Source organism: Anomaloglossus baeobatrachus, chromosome 6 (assembly GCF_048569485.1).
Source record: "Anomaloglossus baeobatrachus isolate aAnoBae1 chromosome 6, aAnoBae1.hap1, whole genome shotgun sequence".
Taxonomy (NCBI): domain Eukaryota; kingdom Metazoa; phylum Chordata; class Amphibia; order Anura; family Aromobatidae; genus Anomaloglossus; species Anomaloglossus baeobatrachus.
The window spans coordinates 193,601,411-193,628,671 of NC_134358.1; the positions used below are offsets into that span (position 1 = coordinate 193,601,411).

At 41.4% G+C, this 27,261-nt stretch overlaps 2 protein-coding genes and 1 long non-coding RNA gene across 3 annotated transcripts in view; 2 read left to right on the forward strand and 1 right to left on the reverse strand.

Annotated features, from left to right (window-relative positions):
• The window catches only part of DOK6 (docking protein 6), an 802,283-nt gene that overhangs the window by 35,122 nt on the left and 739,900 nt on the right, over window positions 1-27,261 (forward strand). The gene's annotated exons all lie outside the window — the stretch shown is intronic.
• Window positions 21,551-23,839, forward strand: LOC142244208 (uncharacterized). The gene is made up of 3 exons (XM_075316413.1): window positions 21,551-21,680; window positions 22,474-22,911; window positions 23,143-23,839. The coding sequence occupies exons 2-3, from the start codon at window positions 22,474-22,476 to the stop codon at window positions 23,713-23,715; spliced, it is 1,011 nt and encodes a 336-aa protein (XP_075172528.1). The 5' UTR covers window positions 21,551-21,680; the 3' UTR covers window positions 23,716-23,839.
• LOC142244209 (uncharacterized) lies at window positions 24,099-24,642 on the reverse strand. The gene is made up of 3 exons (XR_012724469.1): window positions 24,509-24,642; window positions 24,373-24,423; window positions 24,099-24,292 (listed from the first exon to the last, which is right to left on the reverse strand). It is a non-coding gene; the product is annotated as an uncharacterized LOC142244209 (long non-coding RNA).

Here is a 27,261-nt window from a genome sequence, read left to right on the forward strand (position 1 = left end):
GCTTGGTAATAAAAGTTACTTGAAAGTATAGTTTCCTTTAAGCTATATCACATGCAACTTGAGATTATTTAGCTTTCATAAAACTATTATTAGAGCACATGCTTATGATGTATTTTTCAGGCGTATTCTGCCCGGAACCTGTCTGAGAAAGTGGTCAATAAGTATCAAAAATATCAGACATATATGTACAGCAATGTCAAAATGAGTTGCAATGCATATATATTGTAACTTCTTTTAATCAATTCAGGTTTCACATTTTCACAGCAAAAAACAACAACATAGACGATAAAGAAGATACTTAAGGAAAAACACCTCTGGCATTTTCCTAAAGCATCCTCTGCTTTGAAAATAATGCGGGTCCATCAGCGTTTATATGACTCCCTATGCACATGACATAACCTAGCTATACAAAGCACATACTGTATATTTTGTTATATTTCTATTTTTCAGTTTATTTATGTTTTTGATGATTTTATGCATGTTTTAAGCCATGTCTATAATCCATTACAAATTACACTGGTCAACAACAAAATTGCATTTGGTTTCTAATATACCAAATCATATGTATTTTTGCCTCCAGATTCCAAATATACCATTAGAAATGGTGTATCATGTAAGATTTTTTAGATCTTGTGGATATTGCAGATTTTTAAAATGTATTTTGTGTACTTGCTTTGTCACTGCAATCCCTCTTTTGTTTTTTTGTTTGAAATAATTGAATCACTGACTAAGCATGTGATAGTATTAATTTTGGTGTAATAACCAGTGTAAAAAGCTATAAACAGTCACCAGAGGGCAGGCGTTCTATATGATTGATATTGCGTAATGTGATATAGCAGGCTTCTGTGGTATTGCTCAATGAAATGGTATTGCGCAATGATATGTAAAGCTTTTGAATGAGTGAAATGTCTGAACAGTATATAAATGTGCAATCATAGAGTTCTGGTGTATTTCTTAGTGAGACCCTTTTAAAATTCTTGTCTTATCTAGTTACAGCGAAATAGCAAAATGGAAAGTGCTCAACATCGTCATTGTTACATAAACCAACCTGATAACTTCTGCTTTGTGTGTGGAAAGGTTACAACAAAAGCAAACAAAAACAAAAGTGTGAAATATAAAGATCATGAATGGCAGATTTGCTGTGATTTAAAAGTTGTTGCTCTGCTTTTAGGTTTATCGGGTGGTTTTACTAAATTCTGCTGTTTTTTGTGTCTGTGGGACAGCCGAGACACCAAAAGCCACTTCACAGTCAGGGAATTGCCTCTAAGGAAATTGTACATTCCTGGATAAGAAGATGTTAAATACAGTTAGGTCCAGAAATATTTGGACAGTGACACAATTTTCGCGAGTTGGGCTCTGCATGCCACCACATTGGATTTGAAATGAAATCTCTACAACAGAATGCAAGTGCAGATTGTAACGTTTAATTTGAAGGTTTGAACAAAAATATCTGATAGAAATTGTAGGAATTGTACACATTTCTTTACAAACACTCCACATTTTAGGAGGTCAAAAGTAATTGGACAAATAAACCAAACCCAAACAAAATATTTTTATTTTCAATATTTTGTTGCGAATCCTTTGGAGGCAATCACTGCCTTAAGTCTGGAACCCATGGACATCACCAAACGCTGGGTTTCCTCCTTCTTAATGCTTTGCCAGGCCTTTACAGCCACAGCCTTCAGGTCTTGCTTGTTTGTGGGTCTTTCCGTCTTAAGTCTGGATTTGAGCAAGTGAAATGCATGCTCAATTGGGTTAAGATCTGGTGATTGACTTGGCCATTGCAGAATGTTCCACTTTTTTGCACTCATGAACTCCTGGGTAGCTTTGGCTGTATGCTTGGGGTCATTGTCCATCTGTACTATGAAGCGCCGTCCGATCAACTTTGCGGCATTTGGCTGAATCTGGGCTGAAAGTATATCCCGGTACACTTCAGAATTCATCCGGCTACTCTTGTCTGCTGTTATGTCATCAATAAACACAAGTGACCCAGTGCCATTGAAAGCCATGCATGCCCATGCCATCACGTTGCCTCCACCATGTTTTACAGAGGATGTGGTGTGCCTTGGATCATGTGCCATTCCCTTTCTTCTCCAAACTTTTTTCTTTCCATCATTCTGGTACAGGTTGATCTTTGTCTCATCTGTCCATAGAATACTTTTCCAGAAATGAGCTGGCTTCATGAGGTGTTTTTCAGCAAATTTAACTCTGGCCTGTCTATTTTTGGAATTGATGAATGGTTTGCATCTATATGTGAACCCTTTGTATTTACTTTCATGGAGTCTTCTCTTTACTGTTGACTTAGAGACAGATACACCTACTTCACTGAGAGTGTTCTGGACTTCAGCTGATGTTGTGAACGGGTTCTTCTTCACCACAGAAAGTATGCGGCGATCATCCACCACTGTTGTCATCCGTGGACGCCCAGGCCTTTTTGAGTTCCCAAGCTCACCAGTCAATTCCTTTTTTCTCAGAATGTACCCGACTGTTGATTTTGCTACTCCAAGCATGTCTGCTATCTCTCTGATGGATTTTTTCTTTTTTTTCAGCCTCAGGATGTTCTGCTTCACCTCAATTGAGAGTTCCTTAGACCGCATGTTGTCTGGTCACAGCAACAGCTTCCAAATGCAAAACCACACACCTGTAATCAACCCCAGACCTTTTAACTACTTAATTGATTACAGGTTAATGAGGGAGACGCCTTCAGAGTTAATTGCAGCCCTTAGAGTCCCTTGTCCAATTACTTTTGGTCCCTTGAAAAAGAGGTGGCTATGCATTACAGAGCTATGATTCCTAAACCCTTTCTCCGATTTGGATGTGAAAACTCTCATATTGCAGCTGGGAGTGTGCACTTTCAGCCCATATTATATATATAATTGTATTTCTGAACATGTTTTTGTAAACAGCTAAAATAACAAAACTTGTGTCACTGTCCAAATATTTCTGGACCGAACTGTATATCCCACTGGTTGATCCAAGCAAAATTATTCTGCCGCCTCTACATATAAAACTGGTTGATCAAGAACTTTGTAAAAGCTCTTGATAAAGAGGGTCAGGCTTTCAATCATTTGGTTGCTATGTTTCCAAAATTGAGTGCAGCCAAGTTAAAGGAAGGTATATTCATTGGACCTCAAATCAGGAAATTGCTAAAAAATGAAACGTTCAAGTCAAACTCAAGCAGCATAAGTCATCTGCTTTGTCCTCCTTCAAAGCAATTGTTGATGGCTTCTTGGGTAACAATAAAGATGATGAGTATATTTCCATAGTTAATGAGTTATTGCAAAACTACAAAGAAATGGGCTGTAGCATGTCATTGAAATTTCATTTTTTACATTCGCACCTTGACTTTTTTCCAGAAAATTTGGGTTCTCTTAGTGACAAACAAGGTGAGCGATGTCACCACGACATTCTTACCATGGAGAAATGCTACTAAGGATGCTGGAATCCTGCAATGATGGGTGACTACTGCTGGATGTCATGTAGGGAGACAGATGAGACTACATACAAAAGGAAAGCCTCATCAGTCCATTTTGCCCAAACAACATGACATTAGAATTTGGATTTTGATAGCAATTAAGCTGAAAGTGTATAATTTAAGTGTTATTGCTATTATGAATTTGAGTCATTATTCCGACTTTATGACATTGATAGTGTAGCTTTTAAGTAGGCCTAATAGTTTCTTATAGTTTTTCTTAAAATGCTGTATATCTATTAAATGTGACGTGATAGAAAGAATCTAACTTTTCCACTGAAATCAGCACCCCAAAATTAGTTACCACCACCCATTTTCAAACCAGATACAGAAAAATGTTTTTTTTCTTGACCAGTGTTATTGTTCTTTTAAGTTTCTGTATAACTCTGCCATGTCACACTGCTATATTTATACATTTAACCTGTGTGCATGTCCTGAGTCATTATAGAACTATAGAATTAGCTGTTAGAAAAGTCTCACAACACATCCGATTTTCATCTACCACAGCACGGCTGTTCCAAATTTTATTTGAACCAGGCATATGAAGGGCTATACTTTTGGATTTATGTGAAATCATACAGAAAAGTGCCCTGTCTTAGATGATGTAATATTTTGCTATTTTTGCTTCTAATGTAGAATGAGTGAAAGGGGGCCCCTGCTGCTTACCCTCAAACTAGGGAGGCACTATGCGATGACCATCAACACAGAATTACACTTGACGGTAGCGACGTCTGAGCCCCAATCTCTTCGTATCTCCTGTCCTGGCCCTGATGGTAATATACCCTGCACACCCACCACCTAAGGGGACAGGCCGGGATGGAGATCCCCAAAAACCTCCCCAACAAATAACAACAACAGACAAGGGAGTTAACCCTTAATGTGCACAAAGGAAAAAAAAACACATCTAATATCTATGGTCAGAGATGGTAAGAAAATTTAGCCCTGAGTCTGTCCCTAGTCACAAAACACATAGTGACAGCCTGGCAGTGCGCACACAGTCTTCTTTCTGCTGTGTAGGGTAGCAAGAGGCATCAGAAATGGGCCCAGACATTATACATGTACACATACATCAGCAGTTTTCAGACATTTACTCTGTGAAGCAAGAATAATCAATCAGAAGATGGAGAACACACCCAATATGGAAATGAGGAGCTGTAAGAATGCAACAAACTCTTGGCAACGCCTAGGGTGCACCGTAGTCCCCTCATTTGTAAACAAATTGAATGCAACTTGCTCAGACACTGTAAAGGGTAATATGGTTTTATAGAGCTAAGTCCCCTAAAACACTATGTAGCCAATCTAGAATGCAATTTTTGGGTGATGGACTCCCATAATATCTAACATGTGATGAGCTTTTCTATATTTACTATGTGTACAATTTTTAAATGACAAATAATGCAAACACAATGAGTCTGTTTCTGCAATCAATCCAATGTATTAGGATTTTCTTCTCTGGTAACATGATGATATCTGAATCTAGGCTGCAGATTCAATTGTGAGGTACCTGTTATTTGTTTCCTTATTAAGGTGTAATGGATACTCGAGCGTCTTCTCATTATTACTAGAAACACATCTATCAAAGAAGATGGTGCATGTTTAGAATGCAGAAACTAAGCCGCTGTGGATATTGCTTTGGTTTCTCTGATGTGGAAAGAAATGGAAAATGTTTAATGGTTTTAAAATGATTATAGTTTACTTTATTACTTGAGATGTGTAAGGAATTTATGCAATGTGGAGAGTAAATTCTTCTGAGATTTATAAGATTTTATCAGTATTACCTAGATATTGATTAGTTAATTTTTCTGCTATCACTTAGCATTAGTTTTGTAAGTTATGAATTTGATTCTAAATACTAACATGGATTACATGTCCTGAATTCTTAGGAACTCACTGAACCCAGGGAATTTAAAGGGAACCTGTCAGGTCAAAAAAGCATTCTGACCTAGAAGCAGAAGCCTATGTGAGCTACTAACCCCTTCCTACCCATCCCTGCGTTGTTGTATTGTGTAATATGAAAGTAATAAAATATGTTTTATTACTTTCATATGTCCTATGTAAATAGCATAGGTCTCTAGCCCCATGGGCGTCTCATCGCCCTTTGGGCGTCTACATGCTTTCCATGGTATCACGCCCATGTGGGCATGATACCATGGATTTACATGAATGATGACACCTCTGCAGCATTAGAATCTCGCATGTGCACGCTTACCATTCTCGTCACCTCATCCTGGCACTTGCTTCTCGGCTTCTGACGCGCACTATGCATGTGTAACACCTGCCTGGATCAAAAAACTCAGGGGGGATGTAATGGACAGACTAGAGGGAAGCCACTCACCAAGCAGGACCCCCAGAACCCTGAAACCATTTAACCCCTATACAGGGATTTGGAATTACACAGGGCCTTGGAGATCACTACCTGTGAAAGGCTGCAGTCCAATGAGAGTGGTCGTCAGGCAGGGTCAAACCAGGAACAGCAGAACACGGACAGAATCGGCAGACAAGGACGTAATCAGAAAATGGTGCAGAGGTCAAATCCTGGATTGGGCAGCGAGGTACAAAAACAGCAGGCAGAAGGGTAGTCAGAAAACACACAGAAGTCAGCACACAGGAATCACAAAACAGAATAGGGCGGACCAGGAGCCAGGAAATCAGAACTATCTCTGGCAGTGGTCATGTGACAGGAGGGGGAATAAGAAGGGTGTGGTGTCTTCCTATTGGCTGTAGCTGAATGCTGGCAACTTCAGCTGGAAGACACAGGCCACCCACAGTCAGCCAGCAGTACTGCAGATCCCAAGATAACCCAGTCCAGTGGATGATCGGAGCCTGCGCCCACCGGTGCCGCTGGCATCGACCCCTCTTCCATCACCAGCACCATCCATGGCAGGAACACGGCGTCGCCTGGCAATCGGAGCAGAAGTCGCTGGAGCAGACTCCGGCGGTGATGTAACAGCATGACCAGAACCGCAGGCATCTTCTGAGCATGCGCAGTGCGCGTCAGAAGTTGGCACGCAAACACAAAAATGAGGCAGCGAGAATGGTAAGCGTGCACACACGCGAGATTCTGCAGTAGCGACGGTCACGTCGCTGATGTAAATCCATAGTATTACGCCCACAGGGTCATGATACCATGGGAAGCATGTAGATGCCCACAGGGTGATGAGACGCCCATGGGGCTAGAAACCTGTGCTATTTACAGTACATAGGATATATGAAAGTAATAAAACATATTTTATTACTTTCATATTAGACAATATAACAACACGGGGATGGGTAGGAAGGGGTTAATAGCTCACACAGGCTCCAGCTTGTAGGTCAGAACGCTTTTTTGACTTGACAGGTTCCCTTTAAACAATTTACGATTCACTTAAAGAAAAAGTGTCACATGACCTGGTTCCACCAGACTTCCAATCAATGTTTTAAAACTATCACATCACATTGTCCCTGGCAGTGCTATACTATAATATATAAAAGCAGAAAAATGTAGTAACCATTTTTTGGTTAATCTGAATAGTGATGTAATACTACTGTATGTACTGAGGATTTCGATTGCGTTAGGGCAATGACAACCAGAGACGAGTTCTTGGTGCAAAAGACGTTTTACAATATGTAACCGCAAAATGTGCACAGAACAGAAAATACACAATAATAAGTACCCGCAATATGTAAACAGAACAAGATATACACAGTAATATGTAACTGCAATATGCACACAGAACAGTATATACACAGTGGAACATAAACACAGTAAATACCTGCTGGGTTCAGAGCAAAAGGGAATTCCCGGGGCTGCACACCGGACTCCCCCAGGGAGACCACCAGGAGCGAACCCCTATACAGGGGCTGTCCGGCAATCACCCCAGAAGGCCTAAATGCACAGCAGCTGGGACACAAAAAGGGCAACAGATTAAGTCCAAAAAATGTCCGTACGTGATGTGAGTCCTAGGGTGGATATGAACGGAAGGGACCAGGCAGAAATGCCGACCAGAGACAGCAGACAGAGTCCGAGCACAGTTGGATGAGAGGTGAAGTCCAGAGCTGGTGTCAGGTGTTTCCACTGAATCCAAACAGCAATCAGGAGATGAGAGCAGCAGGGCAGGAGTACACAGGAAGCAATATACTCAGGCACTGGACTAAGCTTTAGGGGCGGCTTTTAAGCAGATGGACAGGAAGTAGGGCAACAGAACAGAAAACGCCATGTTAACAAAGGGCAAGCTCTTTCAAAAGAAAACTGAAAAACCCGGAACTCTGACAGTACTCCCCCCCCAAGAAACGGCCTCAGGACGGATCAGGGCCTGGCTTGTCCGGGTACCGCCGATGAAACTGAGCAACCTTCCAGGGCGCTCGAATGTTACCCACAGGTTCCCAGGAATCGTCCTCGGGGGAGTACCCCTGCCAACGTACCAGATACTGAAGCCGATGCCGATGGAGCCGGGAGTCAATAATGTCCTCAACCACGAACTGCTCCTCGCCGTCAACCATCACAGGCGGAGGAGGAGGCACGATACGACCATGAAACGTATTAGGGGAAACTGGTTTGAGTAGAGAAACATGAAAGACCGGGTGTACCTTTAAATGGTGAGGCAACCGCAGCCGACAGGCCACAGGGCTCACGATTCCGGTGATCTTAAACGGACCGATGAATTTCTGCCCCAGCTTCTGCGAAGGAACACCCAATCTCAGGTTTTTGGTGGATAACCACACCGAGTCCCCTACCTTATACATGGGTGCCTGTTTCCGGTGAGTGTCTGCCGACTTCTTGTAACGCTCCTGAGCCGAAGCCATAGTGTCCTTTAAAACCTCCAGATTCTGTCGTAGCTCCGTCAATCTGTCCTCCACCGCTGGCACCGAAACCGCCACCGGTGACCTAGGCAAAACATTCGGATGGTAACCCAAGTTAGCAAAAAAGGCGTTACCTTAGTGGAGCTGCTCTGAGTGTTGTTACACGAGAACTCCGCCAAAGGAAGCAGCTTCAACCAATCGTCCTGCAGATGGCTGACATAACATCGTAGGTACTGCTCCAGGGTTTGATTAGTCCGTTCGGTTTGCCCATTTGTCTGAGGATGGTATGCAGAAGACAAACAGACATTAATCTGGAGTGCCGAACAAAACCCCTTCCAGAACTTAGACGTGAACTGCACGCCCCGGTCAGAGATGATCTCATCTGGTACCCCATGCAATCGGAATATATTCTGGATAACCAAATCCACTGTCTCTGCGGCTGAGGGAAGACCGATACACGGAATAAAGTGAGCAGCTTTTGTCAACCGATCCACCACCACTAAAATGGTATTGTGACCGCCTGAGACTGGCAACTCCACAATAAAATCCATTGAGATGGATCCCCAAGGGCGAGATGGAATGTGTAACGGTTGAAGGAGTCCCGTAGGAGCCACACGAGGGACCTTGCACCGGGCACAAACCACACATGAGTGGACATAGTCTTTCACATCCTTTAAACAGGTTGGCCACCAGAAAAAACGACTCAGAAATTCCTGCGTCTTCTGTACCCCCCTATGACCTGCCAACACGGAGTCATGGACCAACTTGAGAACCCGAAGTCTTACAGCCTCCGGGACATAAATACGTCGCTCTCTCAACCACACACCATTCCGAAGGACAAGAGTCACATCATTCGGGGGGGCAGCAAGAAATACGTCACCATCATAGGCCAGCTTGATGTCCTTCCACAAGTCCTGGTCCTGGATTACTCCAACGAAATTGGCATCTGATAACACGGTCTGAGACGGGGTTCCAGGCACGGAGTCCATGGCGTGGATTCGGGACAAGGCATCGGCTTTCCCATTACGTGAACCTGGACGGTATGTAACGATAAAATTGAACTGGTTAAGGAATAAGCTCCAACGGGCTTGCCATGGAGACAGGCACCTGGCAGACTTAAGAAATTCCAGGTTACGATGATCTGTGAGTACTATCACTTGCTGCGCAGCTCCCTGTAAGTGGTGTCTCCATTCCTTAAAAGCTGAAATAATCGCCAACAATTCCTTGTCCGCAATGTCATAGTTCTTTTCTGCAGGGGACAACCGGCGAGAAAAGAAAGCACACGGATGCAAGAGACTCTTGTCCCCAGTCCTTTGGGAAAGGATAGCCCCTAATGCATAATCGGAAGCGTCGACTTCCACAATAAAGGGGAGTGCGGGATTTGGGTGTATTAGTATTGGTGCTGAGGTAAAACAAACCTTGAGACGATTGAAAGCTTCCTGGGCCTGGGCAGACCACACAAACTTCTGTCCTTTCTTGGTTAACAGAGTGATAGGACGGACGATCTCTGAAAAGTTACGAATAAAGCGTCTGTAAAAGTTAGCAAAACCGACAAAGCGTTGTACCTCCTTGATGTTTCCCGGTTCCGGCCAGTCTAGAATTGCTTGTATCTTGCCAGACTCCATGTTCAGTCCCTGAGGAGAGATGACATATCCTAAAAATTGTATTTGTGAGCAATGGAATTTGCACTTCTCCAGTTTAATATACAGGTGGTTATCCCTCAGACGGGTAAGTACTGTCTTGACGTGCTCCTGGTGTTCCTGTAGGGAATCAGAAAAGATCAAGATATCATCCAGGTAAATCACCATGAACTGGTCCATTATATCCCTAAAAATATCGTTGACTAGGTGTTGGAAAGCCGCAGGAGCGTTACAAAGTCCAAAAGGCATCACTAGATACTCATAATGTCCATACCGACATCTAAACGCTGTTTTCCACTCGTCCCCGGGACGTATGCGGAGTAGATTATATGCCCCACGGAGATCCAATTTAGTAAATATTTTGGCCTGTTGTACTCTCTCCAATAGTTCGGGAATCAACGGTAACGGATACCGGTTCCGGATGGTTATCTTATTTAGTTTGCGGTAGTCGATACAAGGTCTCAGAGTCCCCTCTTTCTTTTTCACAAAAAAGATGGGTGCCCCTGCTGGTGAAGTAGAAGGTCGAATAAATCCCTTGGCTAGGCTTTCATCGATGTAATCTTTTAGTGCTTGTAACTCAGGTGCCGCCAACGGATAGACATGACCAAACGGAATCTCTGCCCCTGGGAGTAAGTCTATGGGACAATCATACGGTCTATGCGGGGGAAGCCGATCTGCTTTTCTTTTGTCGCATATATCAGCGAAGTCATTATAAACCGGGGGTAGAACAGGTACCTGTACAGTGTTCTCCGCATTCGGTGTTACTGGAACCGGTACAGTTGGACTAATGGTCGGACCACTCTGGAGTGGGAAGGATATTTCTTTAGTCTCCCAATCGATGACTGGATTTGTAGACCACAGCCAAGGAATTCCTAAAATTATCGGAAAATGGGGAGAAGAAATCAACATGAAAACAAGGGTCTCCTGCTGACCTGGTTTCATCACACATTCAAGGGGTACTGTCTCCCGATCAACTGGTCCAGAAACTAATGGAGAACCATCTACCGTCTCCATGGTAACCGGTGAGGATCTTTGTTGAGTCTGGATACCGTGTTTCCTGGCAAAAGAAGAGTCCATGAAATTTCCCCCTGCCCCAGAGTCTATCATAGCAGATGTAGGAATTAAGTGTCCCTCCCACCGTATCTGAATGGGAAGCGAGCAATGGGTGTATTTCCCTTCTGAGTCCTTAGGTGAAGTTGACATCAAAGTCAAGGGAAATACCGCATCCAGGTGTAAACTTGCCTCAGAGATATCGGACTCTGCGTCCGTGTTGTCACACTCTGCCATTGCTGCCAGTACCTTATTTGGGCGATTTGGACGTTTTGGGCAGTCAATCAGAAAATGGTCCGATTAACCACAATAGAAACACAAACGCTCACGGAGCCGGTGTTCACGACGTTCGTTGGTCTCTCGCTTTTCTAGAGAGTCCACTTGCATAGGAACATCCTCGGCCTCCCGTGGCGTCTTGTGAGCGGGTTCTCTAGAAGGAAACGCAAAGTTGGTTACCCGGTTTACCGCTGCCCATTTTTCCTGTCGGCGTTCCGTCAAGCGGGTATCGATACGCACACAGTGTTGGAGAAACAGTTCAAAATCCTGTGGAGATTCAGCACGAGCTAACTCGTCCTTGATGGTACCGGACAAACCCTTTCTGAAAACGGACAATAGTGCATTGTTTCCCCAGTCGGTGTCTACCACTAACCTTTTGAACTCAGTGGCGTATTCGACGACAGACCGCTTTCCCTGACGTAAGGAAAGCAGAGCCGATTCAGCGGTAGCACGGCGATTAGGATCATCAAACATTTGCGCCATTGCTGTTAAAAAGTCATCCAGGTTATTTAAACGGATATCACGATTCTCTATCATAGGATTAGCCCAAGCCAGTGCTCGTGAGGTTAACAACATGATTATACATAACACTTTTGACCGGTCAGAACGGTAATAATCAGCATGTACATCAAAAAACAGTATACACTGGTTAACAAACCCACGAAACTGACTACGATCACCACTGAAATGAAATGGGGGTAACCTAGGCATACCGGGAGCTGATACAGATGTAGCGGGGGTGGCTTCCTGAGCCTCCACTCTGACTTGCAAATCCTGAATAGCCGGACCCAATACCTGGTGATCATGGCCCAGCTGTACCTCCACATCTCTAAGCTTAGTTTGCACCGCCTCCATCTCCTGCTGCAAGGAGTTAATCATGGAGAAAAGCTGATCTATTCGTGTCTCAGTCATTGCCCCAGCGAAATCCTTTTAAGGCCTGAGTATAATGTAATACTACTGTATGTACTGAGGATTTCTATTGCGTTAGGGCAATGACAACCAGAGACGAGTTCTTGGTGCAAAAGACGTTTTACAATATGTAACCGCAAAATGTGCACAGAACAGAAAATACACAATAATAAGTACCCGCAATATGTAAACAGAACAAGATATACACAGTAATATGTAACTGCAATATGCACACAGAACAGTATATACACAGTGGAACATAAACACAGTAAATACCTGCTGGGTTCAGAGCAAAAGGGAATTCCCGGGGCTGCACACCGGACTCCCCCAGGGAGACCACCAGGAGCGAACCCCTATACAGGGGCTGTCCGGCAATCACCCCAGAAGGCCTAAATGCACAGCAGCCGGGACACAAAAAGGGCAACAGATTAAGTCCAAAAAATGTCCGTACGTGATGTGAGTCCTAGGGTGGATATGAACGGAAGGGACCAGGCAGAAATGCCGACCAGAGACAGCAGACAGAGTCCGAGCACAGTTGGATGAGAGGTGAAGTCCAGAGCTGGTGTCAGGTGTTTCCACTGAATCCAAACAGCAATGAGGAGATGAGAGCAGCAGGGCAGGAGTACACAGGAAGCAATATACTCAGGCACTGGACTAAGCTTTAGGGGCGGCTTTTAAGCAGATGGACAGGAAGTAGGGCAACAGAACAGAAAACTCCATGTTAACAAAGGGCAAGCTCTTTCAAAAGAAAACTGAAAAACCCTGAACTCTGACAAGTGATAGAATGCCACGTCTAACAGATTAGCCATAACGATAAGGAAAAAAAGCAATAAATCTTTGAAATAATTGTACCGAGCTTGCGTGTGACAGTCCCATAGTTAAGAATGATTACCTTGCATTAACTCATAGCCATATACAGTGGGTGAAATAAGTATTTAACAAGTCACAAGTAAATATATGTCTAAAGGTAATATGACATGAATTTCTCACCATATTCATTAATAACCTATCAAATCCACACAGGTAAAGAAATTAAGCCTTATTTGTCTATAAATTTAGTGATGTGCAGTAATGGGAAATAGAATAAATAGCAACAGTACTCTCACAAATTCTTCAGTTCAGACCATTAAGTGGTACGTTTTTTCACATAACTTTGTTCATACAACAGACACCATGCATGGGACTCAAAAGACGAAAGAGTCATTGTAACAAAACAGGAGCAATTGCAGCAGGTTATGCCTAATCTGAACTTATAATATCCTCTTATAAGGTCAGAGCAGACATACCCTACTGCAATTGGAATAGGCCAACGACTATAGAAGAAAGACCAAGGAAGGGTCGAAATATTCCTGCTTTGACTCAATTACCCTTATGTCTTATGTCAGGCTTATCATACTTGTTAAATTTATAAAATTGCATGATTAAACCTTCTTGATGGTCTGAACACGGAGTGCAGTTGCATTTTCTTCTAATACATTTGAGGACATAAAGTTCATCCATTACTTCCCACAGCAACTATGTGCATGTCAAATAACTTTTTTCTAATAATGAGAAATGACACAGGGAAAAGTATTGAACACGTTAATTGAAATTTATTTAATACTTCATACAAAAGCCTTTGTTAGTGATGGCAACTTCAAGATGCCTTCTGTATGGAGAAACTAGTCGCATACATTGCTCAGGTAAGATTTTGGCCCATTTTTCCACCCAAAGAAAATCCTGAAGGTTTCATAAGCTCCATCTATGAACTCTAAGCTTTAGTTCCTTCCACAAATTTTCTATTGAATTCAGGTCAGGTGATTGGTTGAGCCATTCTAGCAGCTTTATTTTCAATCTCTTAAACTAATTGATTTTCTTGGCTTTGTGTTTAGAACCATTTTCTTACTGAAATGTCTACATTCATTTCATCTTCATCATCCTGGTAGATGGCAGCAGATTTTTATCAATAATGTCTCAGTACATTTGTCCGTTCATACTTCCTTCAATTACATGAAGTTTGCTTGTGCTGCATGCTGAAAAACAGCCCCACATCATGATGTTCCCACCCCCAAACTTCACTTTTGGTATATTGTTTAGGGGAGGATATGCAATGCCCTTTGGCCTCCAAACATGGTGTGTATTATGGCATCCAAAGTGTTCTACTTTGGTATCATTTGACCAGACTATTTTCTAATACTAATTCACAGGCTTGTCTAAATATTGTTGAGTGTGTTTAAATGTTTAAACGCTCTTGAACATGCTTTTTGTATAGTGATGGAGTCTTGCATGGTAAGCCTGTATATAGGCCATGGAGAATGAGTGTTTTACTTATTGTTTTCTTTGAAACAATTGTACCTGCTGATTCCAGATTTTTATGTGATTCTTCGCTCTTGCACAACTGTTCTGATAACTCTTTTCACTTCTGTCATACATCTTGCAGAGAGCACCTGTTTTGGGCTGATTAATGGTGAAATTATGTTCTTTCCACTTCCGGATTATATCTTCAGTAGTTTAGAAACTCTTCTGTAACCAATACTATCAGTAAGCTTTACAACAGAAAGCTTGCAAAGCTCACTTGTTTTACTCATCTTGAGATGTCTCTTGTGTGGCACCTAGGTAATGACACATCTTTCTATAATCCATCAGTTGAATATGCTGATATTAATTTTCACTACGTGGAAGGATTGATTTCTAATTACTGATATATTTCAGCTAGTGTCAAGACTTTCTATGGATTTTTGCACCTCTTTTTCTTCACGTTTTTAAGACTTTTTCCCTGTGTCATTTTTCACTATTACATAATTAGGTTGTTACCGACATCTAGTGATAAATAATTTCAGCAGCAACTTTAGAATTATATTTACTTAGAAAATTGGTGGCGCATTGAAAACTTATTTTACTTGCTGTATATACAAGTCATTTTGACATTTGTGTTTTTCTTAACGAGTTGAAAGCGGTTGGATACAAACTTAAGAGACCTTAGCCTGTCATACATACCTGTTTAGAACGGATGGAAGCTTTGCAGTACTTTCGATTTACAACTTCTTGATTTTAGGAACAATTTAGCAAAGCTGTCAAACTCAAATTTCAAAAGTTTCACTTATCGCCAATATTTATTCATGTTCAGATTGTCTCACTTTCAATTGTAAAGGATAACAGCTACATGTCTTATCAGAAATTTACTAAAATCTCACAACTGTAGCCCAGTTATCTATAGCTCAATCAAGTAAGATGCAAAATATAGAATATTTATCTTCCCATTGAAGTGTTAACACCCAGCATACAATCTGAATTTCTTGGTCTTTTCACACTATGAATTGTGACACTTTGTAACTTTTTTAAACTTATTGATTAAAGGAGTTGTCTACTACTTAACATCACGTTTTGTTAAAAAAATAACAATCCCTTTTAAATGTCCTCAGGATGGTGTATAAACAAAAAAAATAGATACTTAACACCCATACTAGGCTGCTCCTGTATATTCAGCATTGTATCAACATTGGCCTACTGGTATCAATATTCACGCAGCATTCAGATCTCTTCTGCATGGAAGAAACACTGTAACCCTGCTATTTCTTTTTAAGGAGAATCATGATGTTAATAGATATTATCTAATAATCAATCCAGCCAATTTGAGTCTTTTGTAATCCTGAAGATGTTGCTTCATTTGTAGAGGTTAATCAGAAATATCTACTTTTACTATGCTACTCATGTTTGGAAACAGTAGACCACATCACTATTCTTTTTAGAGAACATACGGCTGTGTACCTGGTCATATAAGGAATGTGATTTATTAAATTTGATAATCTGAACATGACAACAAAACATCAAAAGCAAGAGCTTGTAAATGCAAATGCATTGTTAAAAAACCTACAAGATATATAACTAATGTAGTTGGTGTGTTTTCAAGATACCAAATGTCATGATCCAGGCTGGCTTTTACCTGCTGCTGGTTACACCCAGCTCTGACCTGGTCATGTCAGGGGTTGACTTCCCTTGCCTCATTCTGGATCCCAGGACGCTATATATTGCCTCTCTACCTATGGCTCAGTGCCAGTGATATTTCTGCCTTGCAGCGTGTATACTGGCTACTGACTCTGGTGAGTGTTCCTGATCTGTTCTGCTTCCCTGCTACTCTGTCCTTACTTTGATCCTCCCCCGTTTGTCTGCCTGTCCCAGCCCCTGAGTTCACGCTCCTGTCTGTTGTTTGTGTTTCCCTCCGCATACCTGATCTCCTGGCATCTGACTCTGTTCTGTTTTCTGACTTTGATATTGATCCTCCCTTTCAGTGACTCAACTTTCCTGGCTAGACCCTGACTGTTTGACTACTCTTTTGCCCCTGGTGATTTGCCTGTTAACATTGCTGAAGTTACTCTGCTATACTTCAGCTGCCTTTCCATTACAGTGTTTCTTTGTCTCTCCTTCACTACTCTGCTGCCACCTAGTGGGGATTACGCTGTACTGCGTCTTACTAGCCTTTGTACAGCTTGACACCAAACTACTCCATTCTAGGAATTTGAATGCAGTATTACCTGTCAAGCATGTGGTTCAAGCATTAAATGGAATACTTGCCTTCTTGTTCTTAGCTGTAGCTCAGAGATTTAATTTACAGCAATCTGATTTATATCAATCTTCTGCCAACAACTGACTTTTATAAGAAAATTTTCTGTGCATTCCCTGTCCTGTGCAGAGATCATCGTGCAGGGAGGGAGAGAATGTGATATGTGCTTAGAATTTGTCAGTGGTAGGTGTTGTGACCAAAGCCTGTAATAATTTTTTTTTTTTGTTGTGGTAGACGTTAGTGGAATTTTTCATTTTAAGGACAGTAGAATAATTACATGGTATATACAGATATGTAATTTCACATGTTGAATAAATGAAAAGGAATTATATTGTAGTCACCGCACCCATATTTCACTGTTTATACTGCACGAATAAAAAAATGAAAAGGTAATGTGGTGTGCGTAATCAAGAAGAAAAGAATTTTGAAAACTTCAGAAACAGCCTTGGACTTGTTAGATAATGTGTTTACACAATGCGAGCTTGAAAACTCTCCTTCTCCCAGGCAATGCATAACCATCCGCTACATTACAATAAAGCTGTAAGACAGACAGTTTCCATTTTTATGTGCAATCATACATTTAGAATGACATCTGGGCATTGTTTCTTTAAATGTGAAAGTTCTTTTTTCTCATGTACCAATATTGGTAGTTATATAAACCTCTAGAACATACAAATGTACCAACAACTGACGTGTACAAACTTGAAGGATGTGGCATGCACTTGTGTAATCTACATAGCACATTATTTAATCAACATAAAGGGGATAGCCTGTGATATGCAACTAAGGCCTCCTTCACACGTCCAAGTTTCTGGTATGTGTGGCGTCTGTTGTCACACGTACCGGAGACATGGACACATATTGACCCATTAAAACCAATTGGTTTGCGCACACACAGCGACATGTCCATTTTTCTCTGGCAGCATGAATGTCACACGAACCGCACACTAATGTGATCCATGTGACATCAGTGTCACACGTACTGGAAAAAACACAGGTCACATAAAAATAAAGAATTTTTATACTTTCCTGTCTCTCGCACTGCTGTCTCTGCTTCTGCTTCTTCTGGCCCTCTCATTATGCTCATGTATATTCACTGCACTCAGCACAAACCTGGAAGTAACAGCAGTGCCACAGATAGATAAGTATAGACGGTCATGTTGTCTGTGTGCTATCCAGATGTCATACGGATAGCACAGGGACAGGACACGCAACACACACACATGGACACACGCACACACATACGCACCTTCACCATGGATTGTGAAACATATGTGTGTTTTATGCGGATGTGTGAAAGAGGCCTAATGCAGAGCACAGAAAAATGCTATAAGATTAGCGTAGAGTGGCAGCGAAAATGACTTACAGTTTGGGGCTTTATCAAAACTGGCATACTTCAAGAGGGTCTTAATAAAAATCATGCTACAGTAAGATGGTCATGCTTTACTGATTTATTAAGAGACACATTCCATAGTAGAGTTGTTCCATAATTTATACCACTTTGGGATATAAATAATAGTAAATTTGTCTTTGCACATGGCCCCACACATTTTAGAAAGTGCTGGGAGAAACACAAATTATGGCTTAAGCATGTTGTTTTTCATTGTCTATGAATTTATGCCTGAAAACCTGCATAGCCAGCCCCCTGAGTGTTTTTCCATAGTCTTTATGGTGACTGACTGACTATAATTGTAATCTCCAGTGACAGTAAATAAAGCAATTCTGAAATACTTTACAAACTAAAAGACCAATGCATATTATATGAATTTGCTCCAGAACCATTGACTTTCAAGGACTAGCTAAACATCTAACAAGTACAGGAATCTGCCGCTTCTTTCCCCTTGACAGATTTGGCACAAGGGTTGAGCAAAATGTCCAGTCCTGGTGTTTACCTAGTAGATAAACTGCTACTATAGGTGACTGGAAACATTCTCTTCTTTTCTCTCTACTGAGAAAACATGCATGCTAAAAGATTGATAAGAATAGCTGGCAGCCAAATGAGGGTTTTGTCAATAGTTATACAATGCAAATGACTAGAATTTAAGATGGTTCATACTTATGAAGAAAAGTAAAGACCCCTTATGATGGGGTGGCAATCACCCAAGAAACAGGCAAAATACTTATTTTTTGGATAGTGATCATTTTTAAGCACGCTCTAAATTGATCATTCTCATCAGCACATCAGCATGTATAAGCAGGATATGTGCTGCCACGAAAAATTTTATTCTGTGTGCACAGAACCTTTATATGAAGAATTGTTCTGTAAACATAGACATGTGATTTGTCACACGGAGTTTTGCAAAAAAACTTTCTGACTGTCATAGCGGCGACAGGCTATGTTCACATTGCATATGCTGACACTCTGCCTTATGATTTCTCTGGTGTCTCTCATCAAAGCAAGCAGACCCAGGCATCGACCTGCTGTCTGCTCATAGACAGGCTAGCAAGAGTAAACCTCTGCTAGCCTGCTCGTTAAGCTTCTTTGATTCCATGTTGTAAGGAAAGCAATTACATCTGCTCCTCTCATATTTATGCTGGAGGAAATCTTCTACCAATGCCAACTATAGTTTATGCAGTGTTAGTCTGTGTGTGATGATGTCCCAGACTTTTTGGTGAAAGAGTTGCTTTGTGCTTGGTGTTGTTGTGGAGTTTACCTGTCATCTTGTTGTTTGCACTTGATTTCCTCCTTATCACTTATTGTCTTATACCTCTGTGTGCGCTTACTGTGGGACAGAGTTTTGGTTTACCCTTGCTGTCTATTTTTGTGGATTAAATCACATTGCAGTCCCTCCACTGAGGGAGGGTGTACAGGATTAGGGCTGGTCAGGAGCCGGGCTAGGAAGGAGACTCAGGCATCTCCACCTTTAGGGGTATCCCTGAAACTAGGGATCGCACAGGGCCCCTAGCCAGATTGTCAGCTTTGGAGTCCTGGTTTCCTGTTATCCCCATAGTCCCTATGACATGATTAGCCTAAACATGCCATTTAATGAGCCCTGATCAGCATGTAGCCAATCAGCAGTCACTAAACGGCTGCAGTTAGCCTGTTTCTAAATGGACCCATGGAGTTATCCTCTAGATCCAATATATTTTCTAAAATGAACTAATTATTTTTATTGCATGTATGTGATGCTTTATAAAGCACAAAGGAAATGATAACTATTCTAAATAAATGCTTAAACCTTTATAAATACAGAATTAACATGGCTGAAGACCAGAATTGTGTAGATTTTATACCTGAAATAAATGTAATTCTATTAAGCTTTCTTCATTTTGCCTGTATCTAATGAAACATCTCATGGTACTCTTTTTTTATATAATATATTACTATTCACGGGTAATGCCATTATTGTGCTAATTATAAAGAAATGCAAATATAGCCACCCAGTTTAAGGTTATTCTTCTTAAAGTAATGTACTTAGTAAAGATCTTGTCTGTGGGGATTTTCAAGATAATGGCCTTGTTTCAAGCTAGAATTTTCCTGTGCATTAGTCCAGTGTGATTAAGAGTATAATGAGGCAACGTTTGGCTGGTGAACACATTATCCCCGGAGGATTATTACAGCACCAGTGTCTTACTGCAGTCTTTTTAACTATGCAACATGCTCGCCACAACTATACAAGGTGAAAAGAACGCGCAGAATGAAACCTTGTTCTCTAGGCACAACCTGTCATTTACAGATGTTTTTAAGCAATAATAGCTTGAACTTAAAGACCTAAAGATTACTTTCAAGATAAATAATATACTTAAGGTCCAGTCACACATAACGAGATCGTGAACGAGATCGCTACTACGTCACACTTTCTGGATCGTTTATGAGTCGTTGTTGAAATCGCATGTTGGGTGTCACACATAACGAGTTTATGAACGAGCATGCGTCCCGTATAACGATCTTTGAAATCGCTGGGACCCTGTCACACAGCTACTATGTTAACGATTCCAATCCCATTAGGGGCGTAGTAAAATGCAGTGAGTCACGTAGGCGTGCATTTGTGTCGCCTTTTCCGCTTTCATTGGCGGCCAATACTGCGTTCTGATTGGGCGGCCGGGCGGGCGTCGCCTTTTCCACCCCCTCCGCTCTGATTGATAAGGACCCTGTCACACAGCTACTATGTTAACGATTCCAATCCCATTATGCAGTGAGTCACGTAGGCGTGCATTTGCGTCGCCTTTTCCATACCCTCCTCCGCTTTCTTTGGCGGCCAATACTGCGTTCTGATTGGGCGGCCGGGCGGGCGTCGCCTTTTCCACCCCCTCCGCTCTGATTGATAAGGACCCTGTCACACAGCTACTATGTTAACGATTCCAATCCCATTATGCAGTGAGTCACGTAGGCGTGCATTTGCGTCGCCTTTTCCATACCCTCCTCCGCTTTCTTTGGCGGCCAATACTGCGTTCTGATTGGGCGGCCGGGCGGGCGTCGCCTTTTCCACCCCCTCCGCTCTGATTGATAAGGACCCTGTCACACAGCTACTATGTTAACGATTCCAATCCCATTATGCAGTGAGTCACGTAGGCGTGCATTTGCGTCGCCTTTTCCATACCCTCCTCCGCTTTCTTTGGCGGCCAATACTGCGTTCTGATTGGGCGGCCGGGCGGGCGTCGCCTTTTCCACCCCCTCCGCTCTGATTGATAAGGACCCTGTCACACAGCTACTATGTTAACGATTCCAATCCCATTATGCAGTGAGTCACATTTGCGTCGCCTTTTCCATACCCCCCTCCGCTTTCATTGGCGGCCAATACTGCGTTCTGATTGGGCATGCAGGGGGCGTATCTAGCGGTTAAATTTTGGATCGCGTCCACCCTTTGTCACTTCTTTTGCGCTTTGCTTTGAGATAGAACCTGCGTCTCCACCCTGATTCCTTCGTCCATTGTACCCGGTCGCTTTGTTGGTGTGTTTTTCGGATCGAAGCCGCAGTTGCACCTGGAGTATCCTTGCAGTGCTGTCGAGTGTCGGTGAGATCGTATTTGCGATTCCGCTTGGATTCTACATTGATATACACTTCTTTGAAAAGGTAGGTCTTTTTTCTTGTTGGGGGGGTGGGCTTTTTTTTGAATAATGTTCTTGCTGTTAAGATATATGTTAATATTTATTATGTGAGTTGATTGCTGTTAGATATATGTTAATAGTTATTATGTGAGTTAAAGTTGCTGGCTTTTATCTGTGCGTGTATAATGCCTTTTAAAGAGGGGTCTCTCCATAGTGCTGTTTGTAATGTGTCCTATCCTAGCATTGCTGGCTCTTTTGTCTCTCATTAAATAAAATATAGAAATGTGGCACTCCTTCTATAGTCGCTGGTGCTTGGATAGGGTCCCACCCCAGATCAAAAAATGAAAAAAATCCAGCACTCAAAGCATTTAACTGAAATTGTTTTATATTTTATTCATGGATCTCTGTAATTATTAAAGCCGTTTCCGTCATCCGACCTTCATCAGTTTACGCATAAAAGGTTCTGTAGAAATATATGAAAAAGCTGGACCAGAGGAAAAAGCTGCCCGTCCCGGTCTGCAGTCAATGTCACATACTGTCTACAGAACCTTTTCTGTGTAAACTGATGAAGGTCGGATGACCGAAACGTCTTTAATAATTACACAGATCCATGAATAAAATATAAAACAATTTCAGTTGAATGCTTTGAGTGCTGGATTTTTTTCATCTTTTGTCTCTCAGCTACAGCCGCCATTTTGTGTTTCTGCCACACATAGGGGCGGCCATTTTAGTCTCTGCCACACCATAACCAAAAATTGTGATCGGTTTATTGCAACTTCTTTTATGTTTACATATAAATTTTTCATTCTTTATTTCAGATGGCTTATTATAACAAAGAAGACTTTGTGCGTGAGCTGTTGGATTTGTATCAATCACTGCCCTGCTTGTGGAGAATCAAATCCACAGAATATTCAGACAGAATAAAAAAACAAGCCGCCTATGCCCAACTGGTGGATCTTTTTAAAAAACACAGTGGAGGCGAGGCGGTGGATGTCAAAGTAGTAAAAAAGAAGATCCAAGGCTTGAGGACTGTATATAAGAAAGAAGCAAATAAGGTGGACAAATCAAAAAAGTCAGGGGCCGGCACTGACCAGGTATATGTTTCTCCCTTGTGGTATTTCAATCTCCTGGAATTCACAAGGGACCAGGAGCTACCACGAATGATGGAAAGCTCCTACCAAAGAAACGTAGACCTGGAAGCAGACATTGAAAACGATGACATCCCGATCGATGACAACACCTCCGCTGTTGTAGATGTAAGTACCTTATTTGCTTCACGTTACATAGTATTCAAACTTTTTATGTACATGCCATTGAGGAACACAAAATAGTAACTTATTGTTGCCATGATTTATTGTGCAGTTTGGAAATGTTATCCCTTCCAGTTCAGATAAGTACACTCCAATACAATTTTGTCACACTTTAATTAAATTTACTAACTATTAATGTATGACTTTTAATTAACATTTATTTTTCTGTTCCCGCAGAACCCTCAGACAGATATGGTGAGGCCCCAATTGAATGAGAACCCCACCACATCGAGCGAGCCTATTGTGGAGGATAATGAGGCACCTGCACCCTCTGGTGAAATGCGGCGAAGACAGTTACGCAAAAAGAAGGCCAACACCCCTGTGACATCGGCTGAATTTTATTCTTTGGCAACCCAACTGCTATCACAGCCAAAAAGCACCCCAGTCGATAGCTTTGCCGCATTTGCATCGGACAGACTCTGCAAATTGGATTCCACACAGAGGGAGCAAGCCGAAAGACTGATGTTGGAAGTCCTAAGAAAGGCAGGCCGAGGAGAACTGGATGACAATGACACGATATGCAAGAAGAACCAGTCCCATGATTCTAATACATGGATTCCTCGCCAGCCCCTGCAAAGTACACCGAACAGGATGCATCCACCACGCTTGCAGCTTGACCACCCCCCACAGTATCCCCCCCCACAGTTTCCCCCCCCACATTATCCCAGGTATTCAAATGATTCATTTTTAAGCCAACTGTCATCTCCCACCCGGCCTGAATATGTCCACCAATATGAAGACGGCCACTAAATTTTGTTATTGTTGTTGTTTTGTTATTTGAAATTAATTTCAATTGATTGTTATATTTTCATTGTAATAATAAATTTATGTTGTTTCAATCTTGCTGCCTGCGTTACTTAATTCAGCATATGGTTGTGATGCCCTGGCAAAACACGGTAGTTACAGAGATTGTACCATACTCCACCCTCATTGGCATACCACCACACAACCCACACACTCATGTACAGCAAACAACCAGTAAAGCCTAGTCACCCCCCTCGTGGATAATGGGAATGGTGCATCTATACAGATGCCTACATGTAATATGATGTTTGTGAGTGGTGAGTTTGTGAGTGGTGATAGCTGTTAACTTGCTTTATGCAATGAGACATACCAAACAGCAGATATCAATTTCAAATTTTTTATAACACATGAATATGGATACAATAACAAAAAAAAAAAAAACGTTAGTTGCTGCTGCCCTCCCCTTGTCCAGCCACATAACGGGCCAGCAGCGCCGCATGCCGCTCCACTCTGGCCATCAGCCTCCTGTGGGCCGACAAAATCCTTCTTTGGGAGGACATGATTTCGGCCAAAGTGGGTATGCCTATGGAGGGAATGGTAAAATTAATAAATCATAATTTTTATTTCTGCTTATTATTACAAAGTAGGAGATTCATGACTTACGGTTATCCCCCTCGTCCGATACAGACTCACTTATGGAGCCTGGACTAGCATCTATGATAACAAAAAACACTTTATAGTACTCAACAGCTTTTTGTTTTGTACTTTATATGGCGTTAATGTTATATTAAAAAATTACCGGGGGGCGATCCGGCCGGTGGCCCCTGTGGGTGGTACTCCTCCTCCTCCTCCTCCTCCTCCTCTGGTGGCTGTAGATCCACCGGGGGCTCGGGCACATGCTCTCCCTCCTCTGCGGCCCCTTGCTCCTCTGGGGGTTCTTAAGAAAATATAAAGTTTAATGTGGTTGCGTTATGATACATATAGGACTGTGGGGGGTACATTGAAATATATGGCGGACTACGTAGCCTACCTTATACAAGGACTATGGGGGTGAATTTGAACACATTGTGGAATATGTGGTGCAGTATAATATATGGAGAACTCTGGGGTGAATGAAACTTCATGGAGAACTCTAGGAAATTCATTACAGTTCATGGAGGACTATGGGATGCATTCTAATATCTGAAGGGTTAGGTGGAACCCTTTATACTATATGGAAGGCTATGTGGGGGCCAATATTGTATTTGGAGAACTAGATATGAGGGGGTACAAAAATACAAGCAGGAGATGGAATTTTTTTGTGCTGAGGGAAAAAGACCCACTACCCACAGCACCCGTCTTTGCCATGCTCTCTCTGATATGGGAAAAGCTGGGTGGTGAGGGAATGATGTTTTGCCAAGCATGGCGAAGCTGGGTGCCAAGGACAAGAGGTATATCAGAACATATGAAAACTGTGTGCTGATAGAGGGTTGTCAGTTCATGGGAAATATATATATATATATATATACATTAAAATATATATATTTATTATTTATTATTTAAATATTATCTGTATATATTTATTTTTATAATTATATATATATATAATTAATATATTATATATTTTTATAATTATATATATATATAATTAATATATGATATATTTTTATAATTATATATAGATATATATTATGTATATTTTTTTTTTATTATTATATATATCTAAATATATTTTTCGAATTGTATCTATATATATATATATATATATATATATTTTATATGTTTTATATATATATAATCTATCGATCTATAAAATAGATTATATATATATAATTTTAATTAAGTAAAAGGATATATATATCCTAAATATATACATTTAAATCAATATATTTATTACTTATTATATATGTATATTTTCTTATATTTATATTTATATATAATTAATATGAATTATATATATATTTAATTTAAAAATATATGTATAGACTTATATATATATGATATATATATATATATTATTTATATATGTATTATATATATATATATAGATAGATAGATAGATAGAGATATATATATATATATATATATATATATATATATATATATAAAAATAAATAGATATATATTTAAGAACACCATTATACGTTGCCAAGGCACACTCATCTGCGCCTACCTTGGTTTTGTAACTCTGCTTGTATGGCAGAGATCCGGGCACTGGAGCGGTACCGCAGATCCGCTAATTTTTTTCGGATCTGGGCGCAGGTGCGCTCCAAATGAAATCTCCTCCTCAACCCACGTTGGATCCTGCGCAATACCGCTTTCTTATGGAGAAGTGGATGCTCTTGCGCCTCACGGCAATCATAATCGCGAGCATCCACTTCTCTAATTAGGTACCGGACCTCCGCCTCTCCCCAAGCTGTTGCCCTCCTGCGTGCCGCCATTGTTCGCTGGTGTGTCTACGTAGCAAACGCAGTTGCGTCACCCGCGGTAACGCCTCTTCACATCTGATTCGACCGATAGCGTCACGTGAACGCTAGCTCCAATCAGATTGGGGTGGACGTTGTTGATCCTGCTCCAGCCAATGGCCGCCGTCGGCCATGGCGGGATTGTTGATTTGTGAAATATTACAATGCTATGTTTGAAGGTGAAAGTGCGACGCACTTTTAACAAATCAGAATGATCTTTGCTGCAGAAATGAGATCGCGCCATGACGCAAATGCTGTGTCAAGGGGTCGTGGTATCACACACTGCGAGCGCACATACAATTATAAGAAATCGAAAAAGAGATGTCGTTTGAAGGTTTCGGGGACGCACAAACGTCCCCGTTTAAAAACCCCAAATGAAAATATATAAGGCTTCATATTCATAATTTGGGGCCTCCGGGGGTGATGTAACGGCAGCAATGGTGGTACTGCTCCCCACAGTAGCCCTTAATAGTGAATGAATGACAAACAAATCTTGTGGAAAGTTAAAACAACTGTTTATTAAAGTAATCATTTTGCAAAAATGACATTTTATTATAAATGTGATGAACATAACAATACAAGTAACCATATATTTTAAAATTAGTATAAATGTGATGAACATAATACAAGTAACCATATATTTTTTAAAATTAAGAAGGGAAGTTTCTAAAACCAATCAATACAAGAAAATAAAACTCAGCATAATAAATGTGCTCAATACAAGTTTATCTAATGCTGCCACGTAATTGCACCAGGACCATTAAAATATTGGCAGTACTTTTCTCGACAGGCCTTCGCATCATCGGTATTTCTGCCGGGCGCCAATGGTTGAAGTCCTGCGATTGCGGGATCTTCAGAATGCCATTCGCCAAGCACCACTTCGCCATTTAAGTCATCAGAGTCTACAAAGCCTGTTGGACAGTACGTAATAGCATCTCGCCGTCGAAGAAAGTTGTGAAGGGCGCAACAGGCCAAAACAACTGCGTCTATTGATGGTAGACTCAGGTTAATTGGTGTGTGGAAAACGCGGAAGCGATTTGCCATTATCCCAAAGGCATTTTCCACAACCCTGCGTGCCCTTGATAATCTATAATTGAACCTTTGTCTT

Excerpts from the sequence above, each read along its gene's own strand:
- LOC142244208 (XM_075316413.1), top strand. The coding sequence starts at position 22,474 with ATGGCTTATTATAACAAAGAAGACTTTGTGCGTGAGCTGTTGGATTTG. Across the intron at positions 22,912-23,142 it reads ACACCTCCGCTGTTGTAGAT|AACCCTCAGACAGATATGGT; the intron begins GTAAGTACCTTA and ends CTGTTCCCGCAG.